This window comes from Zootoca vivipara, chromosome 9, assembly GCF_963506605.1.
Source record: "Zootoca vivipara chromosome 9, rZooViv1.1, whole genome shotgun sequence".
Taxonomy (NCBI): Eukaryota; Metazoa; Chordata; class Lepidosauria; order Squamata; family Lacertidae; genus Zootoca; species Zootoca vivipara.
The window spans coordinates 55,595,444-55,613,126 of record NC_083284.1 but is presented as its reverse complement, the minus strand read 5'-3'; the positions used below and the strand labels follow the sequence as shown (position 1 = coordinate 55,613,126).

The 17,683-nt window shown below is 41.9% G+C and overlaps 1 protein-coding gene across 1 annotated transcript in view; it reads left to right on the top strand.

The window, feature by feature from the left end:
- KDR (kinase insert domain receptor) overlaps window positions 1–17,683 on the top strand; it is a 59,310-nt gene that overhangs the window by 14,057 nt on the left and 27,570 nt on the right. Inside the window, exons 4-14 of the mRNA XM_035112537.2 lie at window positions 174–316; window positions 752–920; window positions 2,243–2,397; window positions 3,363–3,534; window positions 4,707–4,818; window positions 5,432–5,595; window positions 9,933–10,089; window positions 13,046–13,169; window positions 14,708–14,816; window positions 16,412–16,756; window positions 17,124–17,270. Of these exons, the coding sequence (XP_034968428.2) occupies window positions 174–316; window positions 752–920; window positions 2,243–2,397; window positions 3,363–3,534; window positions 4,707–4,818; window positions 5,432–5,595; window positions 9,933–10,089; window positions 13,046–13,169; window positions 14,708–14,816; window positions 16,412–16,756; window positions 17,124–17,270 (1,797 nt within the window). The remainder of the gene's footprint in view (window positions 1–173; window positions 317–751; window positions 921–2,242; window positions 2,398–3,362; window positions 3,535–4,706; window positions 4,819–5,431; window positions 5,596–9,932; window positions 10,090–13,045; window positions 13,170–14,707; window positions 14,817–16,411; window positions 16,757–17,123; window positions 17,271–17,683) is intronic.

Below are 17,683 nucleotides of genomic sequence, written 5' to 3'. Positions count from 1 at the left end.
AATTTTTTCTCCCAATGCATTCCTATGGGATTCGGCTTACAAATGTGTGTTCGGAACGCATTAAATTCGTAAGTAGAGGTACCACTGTATATAATTTTGCTTTTAAAACTAAGAAGCATTTGCAAACTGGTTATACTGTATTTATTTGATCCCCACCCCCTACTCCCCTGCAGATGTTACAGACCTTCCCGATTGCCGGTCTCCGTTTGTGACTTCCGTTAGTGATCAGATTGGTGTGGTATATTTAACTGGAAACAAAACTGTGGTGGTACCGTGTCTTGGCTCCACGTCAAATCTGAATGTATCTCTGTATGCGGTAAGACAAAGGAATTGCTGCCTTTCGTCCATTGTCTTAGTAGTTCTCACTGTCAAACAGTCATGGTATCATGAAGGGTACCAGAAGCATTACCATCCTCCCAGTGATGCTGAGCTCATTGGAGTGGAGATGGGGTAGGGCAAGGAGGCAGTAGCCCCACAGGTTCAGGTGCACTGTCACCCTAGAGCTTTCCTGACCTAACCCCTTCCTCCTTGACCTGTCCCATCCTTGTTCCAACAAATGTAGTGCTGCCACCATCTGCTGTCCCCATAACTAATTGCTGCTGACACCGCCACACTTTCTTTACATTTGGAGGAGGGGTTGGTGACAAGAGACTATGTTGGGGGGGGGGGTGAGAATGTGGTGGACAACTTGGACATCCTTTCAGTTCTCTGAGACAGTTTAACCGATTGATATATCCTGGTGTCCATGCAGAAGTACCCGGAGAAAATATTTGTTCCTGATGGCAAATCGATTACATGGGACAGTCAGAAAGGCTTCACTGTTCCCACCAGCTTGATCAACGATGTGAGCATGGTCTACTGCAAAGCGAAGATAGATGGCAAAAGTTACCAATCTGTGATGTACATTGTGGTAGTTGTAGGTAAGCCGTTCTGTGGCCATCTTACTTGTTACTTACATTTTGTTTAGCTTAATGGAAGGGGGGGGGGTTCAGCAGAACAGCATGAAGCTGTGTTGCTTAACATGACCACCATCTTTCTAAAACTAAAATGGTATGGATTTCAACTAATGTGGCTGTTCGATACTGTCTGGGTGAGAGTCAGAGGAAGAAACCCAAACAGTGGTGTGCAGTCAGTGGACTAGGTTAGTCCCCTAAATGTTCCTCTGGCACCTCATTCCCAAAGCTTGGGAAGCTTCTGCCTGGCTTAGGGAGGGAGGTGCAATCCTCACATGTGAAACATGCCCCCCATCACCCTCTCAAGCTGGCACCTCTAGCCCTAACTATTCCCCTGTGAAACATTTCACTGCATGTCACTGAATCCAACCATATTCCTAAAATTAATCTGAAAACCACAGAGGAGAATCTCTGGTCTGCCAGCTCTTCCCATTTGGCTGAGGCTGTTTTTTTTCCCAAGCAATTACCACCTGTGGCCCTCCAGATGTTTTGGCCTACAATTCCACTGTATTCTGCTCTGGTCAGACCTCACCTAGTACTGTGTCCAATTCTGGGCACCACAGTTCAAGAAGGATACTGACAAGCTGGAACGTGTCCAGAGGAGGACAACCAAAATGGTCAAAGGTCTGGAAAACATCTGGAGGGCCAAAGTTTAGGGATGCCTGGCCTAGGCACTGTTTGAGTGCCTCACTTGTAGTTCTATAAATCATTTAATGTTCCAACACAAATAGAGGTTATTAATATTGTAGCTGTTGTACAAGGGATTATTATTTTGACCAGAATGTAACAGAAATAAAGAAAAACCATCAATTCTAGCATGCGGGGGGCCACCTAAATTATATAATTCTCTATTTGAATGATTGGTATAAGTACAGTAATTGTATAATAATCTGGTATTGTTATAATGAGGCTATTATTGGATGGTAATTGAAAATTAATAAAAATTATTATCAAAGCAAAGGCCGCTGCACTCTGCTTTGCAAGTGCTCTGTCAGGGCACATGGTCTCAAACCATGGAGGCAAAAATGGTGTAATTAAGGCATCAGGTGAGTGGCAGGTGGGCAGAGTGGTAGCTTTGGGAAGTGAGCCTTGACAGATTTTATGGCCGATTATTTTCATTGGATTTCTTGGGTTATATCAGACTTAGCCATACTCAAAGAAAACCCATTGAAATACACAAACTTAGTCAAGTGCATTTATTTCAGTGTGTCCTCTCTGAATGGAGACAATTTTACTATGTGGCTTTCGTTCAACTTGTTATTCCTTCATTTTCCCCCTTTTCTACTCAGGATATAAAATTCATGACCTTATTATGAGCCCTCCTCACCAGGTAGAGCTGGCTGCAGGGGAAAAGTTAACGCTAAACTGTACCGCAAGGACCGAGCTGAACGTGGCAATTGTGTTTGAATGGGCCTACCCATCAAGCAAGACGACACCAGGCAAGGTAGCTTCCCTTTAAAGATAAAACTTGTGGATTGAAGCCTAAAGGGTTGCCAGTCCTCTGCGGTTGTTGCTGTCCAGCTCTCAGAAATGCGTGGATAACAATGATACATTTGGGATTAGAGCTCTCAACTTTGGGAAGATTTGTGTGTAGCTTAGCAACAGTCACTGAAGCATTTTCTAGTAGGGATTGCCTTAGGATCGTGGTGGGAGGAATGACTGCCCTCCTCAATGGAAGCTGCGGAGCACCCCATGCAAGTGTGCAGTTGGTAACTGGCTAGCTGCTCTGTTGACATCATCAGTCTGCACCCATGCCAGAGACAGCTAGACAGTCGGCAGCCACCACACACTCATACAGGAATGACTGATTCACGTCCTTCCTCCATTGCTGCCTTCTCAGCAGCACCAGTAATGCTAGGAATTCCTTCCCTTCCTGAGGGTAGCCAATAATTCCTACTAGCATAGTGCTGGAGAAGATATATTCAGAAAAGCACATGGTGCTAAGAATCAGGGCAACCAGATGCAAAAGAGGACATGTTTCATAGTTGTTTAATAGCTGTTGAGGCCATCCCCCCCCCCCCAACATGCGTAGATGTTCAAAAATAGTACCTTCTGCAGAAATCTGATCTTCCTACACAGTTGTCAAATGGTGGTAGCAGAAAGTTCACAAAAGTTACTGGTGTTGCTAGTCCACCTGGATATGCATTTCCAATATAAATCATTAGTAGCATGCCAACAGGAAACCCATTTTTATCCAGATTGCAAAAGCTTCCGTACCTACTCCCCTGGGAACAATCTTTGTTCACCCGGGTGAGTAGCTATTTACAGATCTGTCTATAAAGGCACAGGAGCACTGTCGTCCACTCCATCTGTTCAACCTAGAAAAAAGTTCCCTACATTTTATGCTACATGTGTGAGAGGAGGCTAAAGAGGTGATGTTGAAATCAATCCCTTTGAACTCCGTTACAGAAAAGCCATGTTGTGATCAGGGATGCAAAGACTTCATCTGGTAACGAAGTGAAGAAGTTTGTGAGCACTCTCACCATAGACCACGTGACCGTAAATGATGGCGGTCAATACAGCTGTACCGCCTCCAGCAGCAGTATGACTAAAGAAAACAGTATTTATGTCATCGTCCACGGTAAGGCACCCCCCTGGATTTGATACTTGTGCGAAGAAGATTCTGAGGGAAAAGAGACTCTGATTTAAATAAACCACTAGTAAAATCAAGGCCAGTAAAAAAACGACATGTTGGAGTGGCAACACTTGCCTGATCTCTAGCTGGTTGAGTCGCTGCTGGCAGGTAGAAGAGGAGGGGATGAGTTGACAGCAAGGTCGATGCGGTGCAAACACATTGGCAGGAGCACCAGATTGGCTCTGCTGGTGTGTTTGCGCTGTGCTGAACTTGGTAGCCTCCCCTTCTGCCTCTTGGTAAACAGTAGGTGACACAGCTGGCCTGAGGTGAGCAGGACCACTATGCTGATTGAGATAGCTATTAAAACAAAGTCCAAGGATTTCCTCAATCTTTTATAATTACGCTGCTTTGTTTTTGGAGGAGAAAGAGCTGGAAACAATGGAGATGTAAAGTACAATCCTATAGGCTCAGCATGGAGAAACCCTGTCCACTGGGTCAAGTTAGTCCACTAGACCATCCCACAGCCATGTACATCTAATGTGTGGCAGGCAAGGCTATAGTTGCAAAGGAACAATCGGGAGTCGTTTTCCAATTGAAGCCGATTCCTGTTTATTCATCTTTACTCAGCCAACTATTGTTTTCACCTCTGTCATGCATAGTTGAAATGAACAGGAGAAGCAGACCCACATTTATGGACGATACTGAGGGTTGTATTCAATAAAGATCAGAATAGCTCCATTAAAATTAATGGACCTCAGTTAGCTCTGCCCTTGAATTTAAGTGGGCTTTCTTTGAGTAAGATTCTACTCTAAATGTTTAAATATCTTCCAAAAAGCACAGTGGGACGATATGGAACCTTGCAAGATACTCCTGGACAAATTCCTTAGTTCCTCCTTCTCTCCCCTGTGTAATGTAATAAGGAAATGCATGCTGTGATGTCATGGCACTCCTCCGTGCCTGCCAATGATGCAGAGCAGGTGCTGAGAAAGGCATTGTAGGACGACACAGGGACATTGTTTTTGGTTGCCAGAGTAGAGAAGGTTCCTCTTGTTCAATAGATGTTGCAATTAGTCTCAATTTTTTAAAAACAATGGTATGTACAATAAGAAAACCTCTACTTCTGGAAAAGAAGAAATCTCCTATCTAAAATCTCTTGCTGCCTTCTTAAATTCCAACAGAAAAACCTTTCATCGTTACGGGCAAAATGCAATCTTTGGTGGAGACAAGACTGAATGAGCCAGCTAAGATTCCTGTGATATTCAAAGGGTATCCACCTCCAGATGCAAAATGGTAAGAATTGGAGCAGGTTTTTCTATAACAAGAGAGCCAAAATGGTATAATGCCTCTGGATATATTATACACTGTCCAAAAGAAGACACTGCTTTACAGAATGCTACGTATACAACTGCTTTGAATGTGGTTTTTTTTTTTACAATTAAGCAGTATATAAATTTTTATGCAATAAATACATCTAAGTGCAAAGCTCTCCAAATAAAGTACTGTCTTCTATACAGTAGGGCACATGGATGTGAGAATCCATAAGAATAAAGAGTTTCTTTGATACTTTATCCCTGAGATCTCCAGAAAAAAATGTAGGATATCAACAGAGGCATTTAGCCTGACCTTTGATAGTTAAGATATTTAGCTTCCTGGTATCCACCTTCTTTTGATGATTCTATTCTGTTTGCTTATTATAATGGTTTTATGCAGCTTACTGGTTTTTATAACTGTAATTGTTTCATACGTTTTTATAACTCTATTTAATAATGCTGTAACTAACTCCTGGGACCTTATGAAGGGTGGGCAAGTATTCTTACGATGAAATAATTCAATAAATCCATTCTGCCCAATTACATCCTTTTTTCAAAGCTCGTCAAGCAACCACTTATGTCTTTGTTTGCAGGTATAAAAATGGAAAACCCATAGCTTCAAATCGAACACTTAAACTTGGCTACTCCTTGACAATCACCGAAGTGAGCGAAAGAGATGCTGGGAATTATACCATCATTCTGACCAATCCCATTAACAAAGAGCAAGAGAAGCACACCTTTCATCTGGTTGTGAATGGTAAATTCACCTCTCCTAAATCTTTGTTTTCTTCAGAGGGAAATTCTGCATCCACTGAAGTCAATGACAAGCTGCCAATGTGTGGGCATGCTCTGTTTACATCAGGTGCTGTGGGGACTGGCTTTTATGTGAATGTCTTGATAGGTCAAAAAGTTAGAATGATGCCCCTCAGAATACAGAGCTATGGCTGCCAATCATTATTACCCTAAGGCAGAGATGGATGCAGCTCTTAATTTTGATTTATCTCTGTTTCTCCACCCCCACCCCCACCCTGCAATCAACTGTTTGGGATGCATTTCCCTTAATATACAATTTTTGCATGCGATTTTGCCTAATACGTTCATTTTTTTCTTAAACAATTTCCTCTAATGCAAAGAATTTTTGTATGCTATTTCCCCAAATATATGCATTTTTGTGCATTAGTAATCCTAATAGGATTTTCCTACCTTTTTTGGGGGTGTGTGTGGAGAACTACCTTGCAAAATTTGGAGAAGTGTGACTTTCAAAGAATAGCGGGTGCTTTAGTTCACACATTGTTTTGGGAAGCGTGAATAAGGTAGATTTGCATTAAAGTGCAGAGCGAACCAATTTCCCCCCTCTTCCCCACCTGGGAAAGGGGGGAAAGCAACATACATATATATTAAAATAAACATCCTGTTAACACATTTTCTAGAATGGTTCTAAACACAGCAATCCAGCCCCACTGGATTTAGCCCCACTTCACAGGCTAAAACTATCCAAGCAGTGTACGTGGTGTAGAGAACAGAATAAAAACACAGAAATTTAAACTCTAATCTGTTAAACAAACTCTGAAAGCAACAAAACAATTTTGTCAGATATAAAATTGATCTTTTATAAACCACGGGGTTTGCTCCTCAGAGAAAGCTTTCTTGAACAACAACAAAAAAGCTACGTACGTGACAACACAGATTTTCCGAGGAAAATACAATATTTGAATAATCTTCCTAACAACACTATTTTAGCCACTATGGATGTGGAATCTATGTATACCAACATCCCACACAACGATGGTTTATAAGCCATCCAAGGAACACCATTTCAGATAAAATCTTCAGCCACCTCACCCCTTGCTTTTTCCCTCAAGACCAATTGCAGTCGTTAACAGTCATCAACAGGTTTACCACTCCTATCAACCAATCACCCATTCCCACCACCCCCACCCCCTGACTATACATAAGGGTCTGGTGACTTCTGTTTCAGTGTATCTGAGGAAGTGTGCATGCACACGAAAGCTCATACCTATGACAAACTTAGTTGGTCTCTAAGGTGCTACTGGAAAGATTTTTTTATTTTGTTTTGACTACGTTAGACCAACACGGCTACCTACCTGTAACTAACAACAAAAAAGTCATCAATGGGTGCCTAAACATCGTGCTGGGCACCTGTCTAATTTTGGCTGGTAATTGATTTCTGAGAGCTGGAGCTGCAACACAAAATCCCAGTTTCTTTTCTTTTCTTTTTTTTGAACATACTTTTTATTAATTTTACAAAATACAAAAAAACAAAAAAAACGGTACATACTTAAACCCCTTTTCCACCTCCTTCCTACCCACCCACATGGGTCCTCCCCTGCCACAGAAGTATCCCATGTATGTGAACAGTCAGAGATGGTCCATTTTATGCTTGGATTTCTGTCCTCCTCCCCCTCCCCTGACCCCAAAGCCCCCCCCCTGCCACCAGGGAGCTCCAGCAAACCAGGGCAGTACGCAGGAGGACATCCATCCAACCATCTATTGTCATACCAAAAAAAGAGAAAAATAGAAATAGGAAAAAAGGGAAAAAAGAAAGGGCAAAAAAAACAAAAAAAACAATACAAAACAGAAAAATCTTTCTTACATTCATAGTTGTAAAACCATATTTTGTGGGCTTCCCCTCCCCCCCCCTTCCCCGGTTTTCATCCCTTTTTTATCATCTGCAACAGTTTCTTACTTTATAAAAATACACCTTTGTATCTTATACAACTTATAAATCAATTGTTAACATTTTCATCTAATATTCAAATCACTGAAAAATCAAACTCCCATTTTCTCTTCCCGTGCCTAATTTTTTCTCCCTCTATAAGCCTCCATATTTTCACATTTTCCAAAATCCATTCACTTTTAAAACTATAACTATTCTCAATTTAACCTTACATCCCCGATTACCGGCTCCACCCCCCCAATCCAGCAAATTCCAAAATCAGCAGACCAGTTATAAACCTGTTAATCCATCCTTATAATCACAACATCACTTTCCCTTCACCCCACCCCCTGTTTACAGTCTTTTGCCATCCAGGCCACCATACAGGACCCCTGGATTTCTTCTCTTCTCTGCATATTTTTTCCTTCTTCCCTGTGGGCGTTCTGGAGTTCCAATAATACCAATCGTGCCCCCCTCAAAAGCAGGGCACTCCATCCAACTTTTTGTAGAGTAGAGTCATCATTTTTTTCGTGGTGTGTTTCATTTTGTGTTGAATCATCACAGTCCTCATCTTCATCTTTTCCTTCCAAATCACAGTCATCATCATTGTCATTCTCACATTCATCTTTTTCAGTGTCAAAAGCTTCATCTCCTAAAAAATCATATTCCGCCATCACCATCTGAAATTTTTGCTGTAACTCTTGCCGTCGTGTCTCCTCTTGACATAGCTCTATTCTTGTTTCCCACATTAAGGTCAAAACAGACCGCTGGAACTCAGGGGAACACTTTTTTGTTGACATAATTCAATCTTGCCAAGGTCAAAACTTGTCACGTGGGGTGGAATATGATCACAGTTTATTTTCTCGACTCCATTTTAACAAACTGGCTGCATTCTTCAAGTCTTGTTAACAATAAAGTTCGAACTCACATTTCACAAGCACTTAAACCAAAAAAGAAATTCCACAAAGTCCAGAAATAGAAAATGAAATAAAAATTGACTTATAAATCCTGATCAACTCACTGGGTTGTCTGGGCTGCCGGCTCCCGAGGGAAAGAAAGGTTTTTCTTAGCCTTTACCTCTTGCTGCAGGGCAGTCATAAACCACAGTCTCTCTCCCCTTTTCACCCTGCATCAAAGGGGAGATTCTCTTTGATGCCTTTGAGGGATCCTTTTGAATTACAAATCTTCTGTTTATGGCTTCGGGTTTCTATTTACTGTCTCTTTGTTGCCGTGGGGGGGGGTGGCTTCCTCTTTTCTCCCCTCTCTCCCAGATCCAAATTGTTTTATAATCCAAATCGTGAGGTTACTTACAGTCTTTTCCAATCGTTTTATTTTCGGAAGAATCCAGCGCTCTCCGCCTTCGGCTTGAAGCTTCTCCCTGCTAGAATAACGTTGCCGCTCAAAATGGCCCCCGCGACTTCTACCCTCCTCGCTCCGGAGCTCTTATTAGAGCTAACCGAAGAGTTGGGGAGTCCGGATTGGGTCTGTGCCGAGCAAATTGCCCCCGGGACGCCCTTCCCGAGGTTCTAAGGGGCGCAGCGTCGCTCTCGCTGCCCTCCCCACTCCTAGCAGAGACGGGCCGTCTCGGAGACGAGACGAAACCCCGCCGATCGGCGCTGGCGCTGAACCCGGAAGCCACAAAATCCCAGTTTCTAGTACAGGCTAAAGCACACTTCTGGGGCACCTGGTACTCTCAGCAGTGCCCCATCTGATGAGCACTGTTGCCAGAGACACAGTGGGCAAGGTGGGTTCCAAGTTTCTAAAAGCAGAACCTTGAACTGTGCCCAGTAGCACATTGGCAGTTGTGTTGGGTGCCAAATAATTGAATCAGTAAGCCCTGTTATCCTATTTTTTTTTCACCACACCTCTCTCTTTGTTGCCTCAGACAGGCAACAAAAGCTGTTGGTCTCTCAAACCCCAGGTGGGCTGCCATCCATTGCGCTTATTTTGCTTGACTCCAACATCCACCTCAGTTTATTTATTTGGAAGACTTTTGATTGTCCAGTTGTTTCACAAAAAGATTATTTTTTCTATTGCACTCTGTGTGTGTATGTAGGAGTTGCCTTTGTGTCCTGCTCTTTTCCTGCCTTCGTTGCTCTCCCTGACTTCCGTACATCGCGTGTCCTTCCCCTGCTGTCCTCCTGCGTCTCGCCCATCCTTCCTGACATCCCCCAACTGCCCCATTCAGCCCCACCTCCTCAAATTCTCCCTTCATTTGGCTGCTCGGGAAATATTTTTGCCTGCTGCCTCAAAAGTAGCCTTTTTCAAAAGCACAATAGTATGCCTTGGGTTATTGTCAAACAGTGATGGTAGTTTTGTGTCCTGTGCACCTTTCCCTTCTTTCATAACTGCTCGCTGCGAATCATTGGTGATTTCCGGAACCCACAAATGTAATTGCCTATCTTTTCCTCCTGCAGTTCCACCTCAAATTGGGGAGAATGCACTTCTAGCTCCTGTGGATTCATATAAGTATGGTTCCACCCAAGCCATAACATGTACGGTATACGCTGTTCCAGCCGTGGCCAGGATTCAGTGGTACTGGCAGTTGGAGGAAGAATGTACTTTCAACCCACAGTAAGTACAAGACAACTTGTCATTGATTAAACCCTAAAGTTGGTATTGCTTGGAGACTCTCTAAAAAGGGTCCAACTACTTTAGTATCAATTTTAGTATCAAGTTTGGATCCAGTGCGCCAAAGAGGCTGCCTTATCCCTTTATAACAATAAGATCAGCTGAGAGTACTCTCTCTTGTAATGCTCTCTGTATGCCACATAAGAAATCTCTGAGAAGCAATGGCAGTGTTCTCAGACCCATCTCTGGCTCCCTAAATTTCATTGGGCATTATTACCTGCATCAGCTGGCTAATTCAGACATGAGAGGAGGATATCATGGTTTCTAGCTAGGTAAGCAAGCCACAGTGAGTGTTGGGCTGATGCATTCTTTGTTCCTCTTTTTTAGCGAGCCTCTTCTTTCATCTCTTTCAGCTTTCACCCTAACCACAGTGTCTTGTGAATTCCAAACTCTCACCTCCTATTTATGCGCATCCCTAGAATGGACACAGCCCTGAGTTCTGTTTCTTTCATTTTATTTTGCTGTACCTTATTCACTGAAATAGCTCTTTGGTGCAGTGAAGTGGGAAAGTAAAGCCTAACTTTGTGCTAGACTGGAGGAAGAGCAGAGGCTGTATAAAAATATTCATTTCCACCCCTTCCTGGCAGTCGACACAACTTCCTCCAGCTCTGTTATGACTCTGTGAATGCGAAGCACTTGGGAATTGGTTCCAGCAGCACAGGCAGCTAAACACCCAAATATTTTCACTCTCAAGGGCAAAACATGCATCATAGGAGTCTCTAAATGCGTATCTATCTATCACATGCTTCTCTGTTAAGTTTGGGAAGTATTATTTTTAACTGATGGCTTAGTGCACTGTTAGGATTATTTGTTTGCTTGTTTTAAGCTGAGCTATATATATATCCCAGCCTTCTGTACAAAGTTGCTCAAGATGGCTGACAGTATAAAATCCACAAAACAATTGTTTTAAAAAGATAAGAATCTACTAAATATTTTGGAAAGTTGTTGTTTGTTCCCTTTGTGTTTGGATACTCCTTATGATATCGTAACCAAATTTTGCATTGTGGTTCCTGAGATCAAGGAGTGGATTGTTGTCCATTTGGATACAATGGGGAACCATTTTGAATCAAGATGGCAGGCCGAACCTTTCAAAACTGTACTATTGTTAACCATTTATTTCTAAACTACACTGATTTTTGTGTGTGGCTTCTTAGAATTCCTCAGCAATGCTGTTGGCATTTAATGAGCAGAATTCTTATGCTTTTACCCACAGTCCTCTTGGGCTACAGCAAACCCTCCAACATTTCTCCGATGAAAATAGGGACGTCCCATTCCATAATGAAAATTTTACTATTTATACCCCCACACATCTGACTGGATTGCCCCAGCCACTCTGGGCTGCTTCCAACATATATAAAAACATTTTTAAAAACCTTCCCTATACAGAATTGCCTTCAGACAGATAACTCCATACCCTCCAACATTTCTCCAATGAAAATAGGGACTTCCTAAGGAAAAGTGGGACATTCTGGGATCAAATCAGAAACCGGGACGACTTCTGTAAATCTGGGACTTAGTGTTTATAGGATTACTGTCAATTGTATTTATGCAGTGTAGGATTTTAACTCTGGACAACAACTAACTCTCAGTTGTTAATTTTTTGTTGTTGTTTGTACTCGTGACAAATCTGTCTGTTTTCTTTCTCTGATTTCCCTTATGGCGGCCCACTGCTGAATTTGACACTGTGCCTTATCTCTGTGAAAGGGCATCTCAGAGGAAGTGCCTTGATTGATGTTGGGGATGATAGAAAGAGCTTCTGACCAAGGGCCACTCCACTTCCCTTATCTGAGCTTCACACAAGGCCAGACTTCCTTTTGGATTATTATTATTTTTTCAAGAAAGAAAGAAAAAGGAGTCAGCTTTCCTGTTGTTGTTTTAAAAAACGACTTCCACTATCTTCTTCCTTTGGTGCTAGTTATTTCCTGCACAAGGCCCAGAATCCTAAAGAAATACTTTAAGGAATCCAGTAATTTCTCTGTTGCTCTCTGCTTTAGAACAGAATCAACTCAAATTGTCAAAGTTATGAATGGACGTTTGTTTCCAGAATAGCTTCTTACCCTCCCATCAGTATCCTGATTGAGTTGACCTAGTTAGTGGCCTCATGTGGAACTTTACCTCTAGGCCCTGGGAATTTCTATTCTCATACCACCAGCAGCATCTTGGGAGCTTGGGTATATAGTTTGAGATCTTCTTTATTACAAGTAGCATCTGCAACAAAAAAGTTGCAGTGTATCCTCTCCTCCTGAGTTGAATAAGTTCTGTTCAGGAGGCTGGCCAGCCAGCATGGGCCCTCCTTCAAGACATTTTAAGCCAGGCATTTTCAACCTTTTAAGACCCAGGATGCATTCTAACCCAAACATGCACTTGGGGACTCATTTCTTAATATTCTACCATAGTGAACTAATGTCCCTGTTGTGACCCACCCTGCTGTGACTGACTAATGGATCCTGACCCACCACTTGAAGCTAGGGAATCACCCTTCCTCCAGTTGGGTTTTTTTCTTCTTCAAATGAACACTCAACAGTCCATGGTCCTAGGAAGCCACTGGTCTAGCTAAGGCCTCAATTGGCTGCTCTTTTTGGGTATGGTACCCCCTTTGTTGCTTACTCCAGAGTTCACCCGCCCATGCTGATCCACCCCTCTTGTTTCTTATCAGCTCCATTATGGCTCCTGTCTTGTTGATGCTCAGTCACCCGAGTTCAGTATAAGAGGGACTAATGTTCTTTTCTCACTTCTCCTTCACAGCTTTCATAGGGATTCTAGTGGCCTGTAATCCAAGTTTGCAGTATCAGAAAGTTCTGTCCCAGTGCCCTTATGGGCATATATCTTGGGCATTTGTTAATACGAACAAACAGAAACTTGAAGGGTGATGTTTGTTTATGTGTTCTTTTCCACTCAGCCAAGCTGGACTGGGGAACAATCCTTACGCCTGTAAGAAGTGGAAAGACATAAACGACAGAAGAGGTGGAAATCGAATTGAAACAGAAAAAACCCAGTTTGTCACTATTGCTGGGAAAATGAAGGTGAGGCAGTCATTCTCTAGATCCTGTTTGAAATGCAGGGTATGAAGCAGTGTGGTCATGAAGCTGTGAGCCGTGTGGTCCAGTGCGGGAGACTTGGACAATGGAGGCTTGGTGTAAATCCCAGCCTATGTCAAGGTGGCCTCAGGTTCTCTCTTTCAGCCTCAATTATTCACCTGCAAAATGGGACTGATAATCTTGTAATCTTGTGTGTATTTACTCCGAAGTACATCCCATTAAGTTCAGTGGAACTTGTTTGCAAGTGAGCATGCAGAGGTATCGCACCTGTAATATTTTAATATAAATCCCTAAAATGTCTCAACACAGACACATGCTTTGAAATGCATGATAAAAATGAGCAAACAAATCGAGGGAAGACAAGGTAAATGCAATTGCAAATTATAATTATAATTGCAAATTATAAAACCCCCTGAAAGTGGAAATGTTTAAATCATGGCAGGAGGGATTTCAAAGTGATTTAACCGCAGCTTATTGTATGTGGAACTATGATAAATGGCGTTTGACCCTTCCTTGGAGACTTAACAGCACAATCATTTGCCTCTTCCCATTGACCAGGCTCACATGTAATGCTAAGACAAAGTATGACACTTAGTGTGGTTCCTGAATAGGAGATTGCAACTGCATTGCTCCTTTTCTTCTCCTGCTCTGTCTGTGCTCCTGTGAGTGAAGTAAGAACCCTCAAGGAACATAGGAAGCTGCCATATACCCTGTTTCTCATATTTTAAGACATACCCATAAAATAAGCCATAGCAGGATTTTTAAGCATTCGAGGAATATAAGCCATACCCCGAAAATAAGACATAGTGATAGGTGCAGCAGCAATGCCGGCCGCGGCAGGAGGAGGAGGAAAAAAAATAAGACATCCCTTGAAAATAAGCCATAGTGTTTTTTTTGAGGAAAAAATAAATATAAGACATGTCTTATAATATGAGAAACACGGTACTGAGTCAGACCATTGGTCTCTCTACGTCAGTATTGTCTACATTGATTGGCAGTGGCTCTCCGGGATTTCCCTGTCCTAACCGAAGATGCTTGGGATTGACCCTGGGACCTTTTGCATGCAAAGCAGATCCTCTACCAGTGAGCTTATAGACCTCCCCCTAAGTATGTTTAGGGTTGACGTTTATGACTGAAATCCTTAGCAGGCAGTACATCCTGTTGAAGACTTTGGTATAAATAAGCTTAGTGATGACCATCATATTACAGAAAGAATGCTGGAGAAAGTTGTCTATTTTCAGTTTTGCTTGACTCAATATCTGTACTGGCAGTAAGATCTGTGTTGGCCATTGTAGGAAGATGGTTTAGGAAGGTTAAACAGTTTCACTTTTGTTTGCCAAAATGGGTAGCCAGCTGGGCAAGGAAGCTTCAGATACCTAAAACAATGGTTTGGCTGTGTTGCCTTGGGATTTATGATAGCCTATAGCTCCATGATGATATATTCGGCTGACTTACTGTGTGAGATTTGGTTAAGTCCTTTAGTGCCTGTGAGGTATGTAACCGCTCGACTTGTTCTCTTGTAGACTGTAAGCACCCTCACAATTCAAGCAGCAAATGTATCTGCTTTGTACAGATGTGTGGCTAGTAACAAAGTTGGAGAAGGCGAGAGGGTCATTTCCTTCCATGTTACCAGTAAGTATAGCTCAATGATTGCGTGGCCATTGGCAAAATGGATATGTGTTTCATTAATGCTGCCAGTATATAAAGATGTCTCCTAAATATATGTAAGACTGCTAGGATATGAGCAGTTTGACTAGATTTTCTTTTGAAACTTGTGCTATTTACAATTTCATTTAAAAATAATGATATTCTAGAATGGTTCTGTGAAGTGCTGTTTGTCTTTAGGATCATTTTTACTCTTTTAAGATGGAAACCAAACTTTGAACATTTCCTGTTCTGATTGTGAAATGTGAAACGTCAACTAAAATTACGATTTTGATGTAGCAAAACAGAAACCGGCGCTTTTATATGAGCCATCTTGTTAAAGCTGGCATAACTTCGATGAGAGTAATCCTGGATTGGAAGCAGATTTTTACTCCTAAATTATCCATGGTACAGATGCAGAGGGTAGAGCAGGATTGGAACTAACCCAAGCAGTATCTCTGATATACGGTACTGCCAAGTCCAGGAATGCTATAGTCAGTGCTAACCATGGATCCAGTTGCCCCGTTCTCCCCAAAGAGGAATTCAGTCACTCACTGCTCACTTTGGACTGAATGATAAGCCATAGTTTATTGTTATGGAAATGATCAGCAGCAAAACTCATGCTCATGCAATTCCCTTCTCCCCTTTACTCCTCTGGCATGGGCAGGAAGAGGAGTTTGGAAGCTTTCACATCTGTTTTAAAAAAAGACACAGTTAGGTATCACATCCTAACTCCGACAAACTTCAGTTAGTCTTAACTAACCATAGTTAAGGTTTAACACAGTTTAGAGTTCAGAGATAGAGTGCTATAAACTGTGGTTCATTGAAATGGGAATCAAAAGCTTCCCATCTCCTCATGGGTTAAAGGAGGAGACCAGGATGGATGAGCCCCAGACATTGCTTATTGTTGCATTCGTACTAGGCCTTTGTGTGAGGTAGGAAAGATCTGGTGATTGGAGTTACCAAGGGGTGGAGCCGGATTGGAAGTATATGGTTGCCTGTCTTTACATGTAATCTTCTCACAAACACTGTGGTGGAAGGGCAAATCCATTTCTACTTTTTTGGGCACTACACTGTTCATTAATGAGTACAGAGAAGAATGTTAGATTTCCTAAGCATTTGATTCAATCAATCAGTCTTTTCCGAATGACAATCAGTGGGCATTCTGTTAGCAGATATTTTTTGTTTTGAGTTTGGATTGCTTTGTGTCAGCACCAATATAAACTGATCATATTAGGCAATTCATATTAGGGAGGTGCATTCACTGTATTGTTTTCATTGATTGCCATTTTATTTTATTATGCATATCCTTTAAAACAGTTGATTTTACTTATATTTAGATTATTATTTTTTAGCTCAGCTTCTTTTTAGCATCTGATTTTATTGGTATTTTAATGTCTATTTTATATTGCTTTAAGAAAACTGCTTGGATGTTTTTGATGATTAAGCAGTATAGAAACAATTAAAATAAATACAGTAATGAGCTGGAAATTGAAGTCCAGCCACTTCCAGAATGAAAGTGTTAGCTGCACATCTCAATGCAAAATGTTTCTCACCATGACTGATCCCATTTGTGTCCGCAGGAGGACTTGAGATTAACCTTCAGCCTAAGTGTCAGCCAACTGAGAAGCACAATGTCTCCTTGCAGTGTATGGCAGACAAGTTCACTTTTGAAAACCTGACTTGGTTTAAGCTGAGTCCTCGCGCTTCCATGGTGCAGCTTGGCAGGCTGCCTTTGCCTGTTTGCAAGAACCTGGACGCTCTTCAGAAACTGAATGCCACAGTTGCAAGAGCCAATGGAGAGAACATCACCATGGAACTCATGCTCCGTAACGTTTCTCTCCAGGACAGCGGGGATTATGTGTGCATAGCCCAGGACAAAAAGACCAAAACATGGCACTGCCTTGTCAAACACCTTGCGATTCAAGGTAACCCATGGAAACTCTCTTGTGTCATGATTATGACTAAACTCATAAAAACTCATTTTTATGAGTTTAGTCATAATAGCTGAATTCCAGATTAATCTATAGATTTTGAACTCTGCATAAAATGTTAGTTTAAACATTCAAACGTATTTCTTCCCCCCGCAAAATTATTCATTTTAAAATGTATTTTGATAACATTTTGCAGAATAATTGGGAAGTGCAAAAGTCCAATCTGCTATAGATGTTCATTTTGTAGCTCATGCTCCAACAGCACCATGACTTACCAGCTGCCACCATGACTTATTCAGAATTGTAATTCAAAAGTTGCATTTTTAAATCCTGAATTTTGTATTCCCCACCACCGCAACAGAACCAGTGGCACCTGCAATCACCAGAAACCCTGAGAATCAAACAACTAATATTGGTGAGACTATAGAAGTATCTTGTGTAGCAAATGGAATTCCTTCTCCACTCATCACATGGTTTAAAAACAACGTAACCCTTGTTGAAGATTCAGGTGAGGCTGAGTGTTCTGTCCTGTGGCTAACCCTTGTTGCTTACTTTTACATTTCCCTATTGATTTTGTAATTCCTAATTTATTCCTTGACCAAGAAGTGCATTTTGCATAATGCGCTTTCTGTGCTCCTGATATTTGGTGGGACACACTATTACTTTTACCAGCCTTTATTTTTTACCATTACCTGTTGCTTTGGTGAATGAGCCTTGGCGTTGTGTCTTTAGGCTCTGTCCCCAATCTACACATATGTGCTGAATGCCTGGACAAGATCTCCATGCATACAGGTATGTGCACAGAGGGCTCTGTCTGTGTGCTCAGAGCCCAGCAGAGGAAGGGTGTCTGATTCTGCAGACAGACCCTTCAGTGTGTACTGTGGAGGACCCTGTCCATGCATTCAACTAACCTGATTAGAT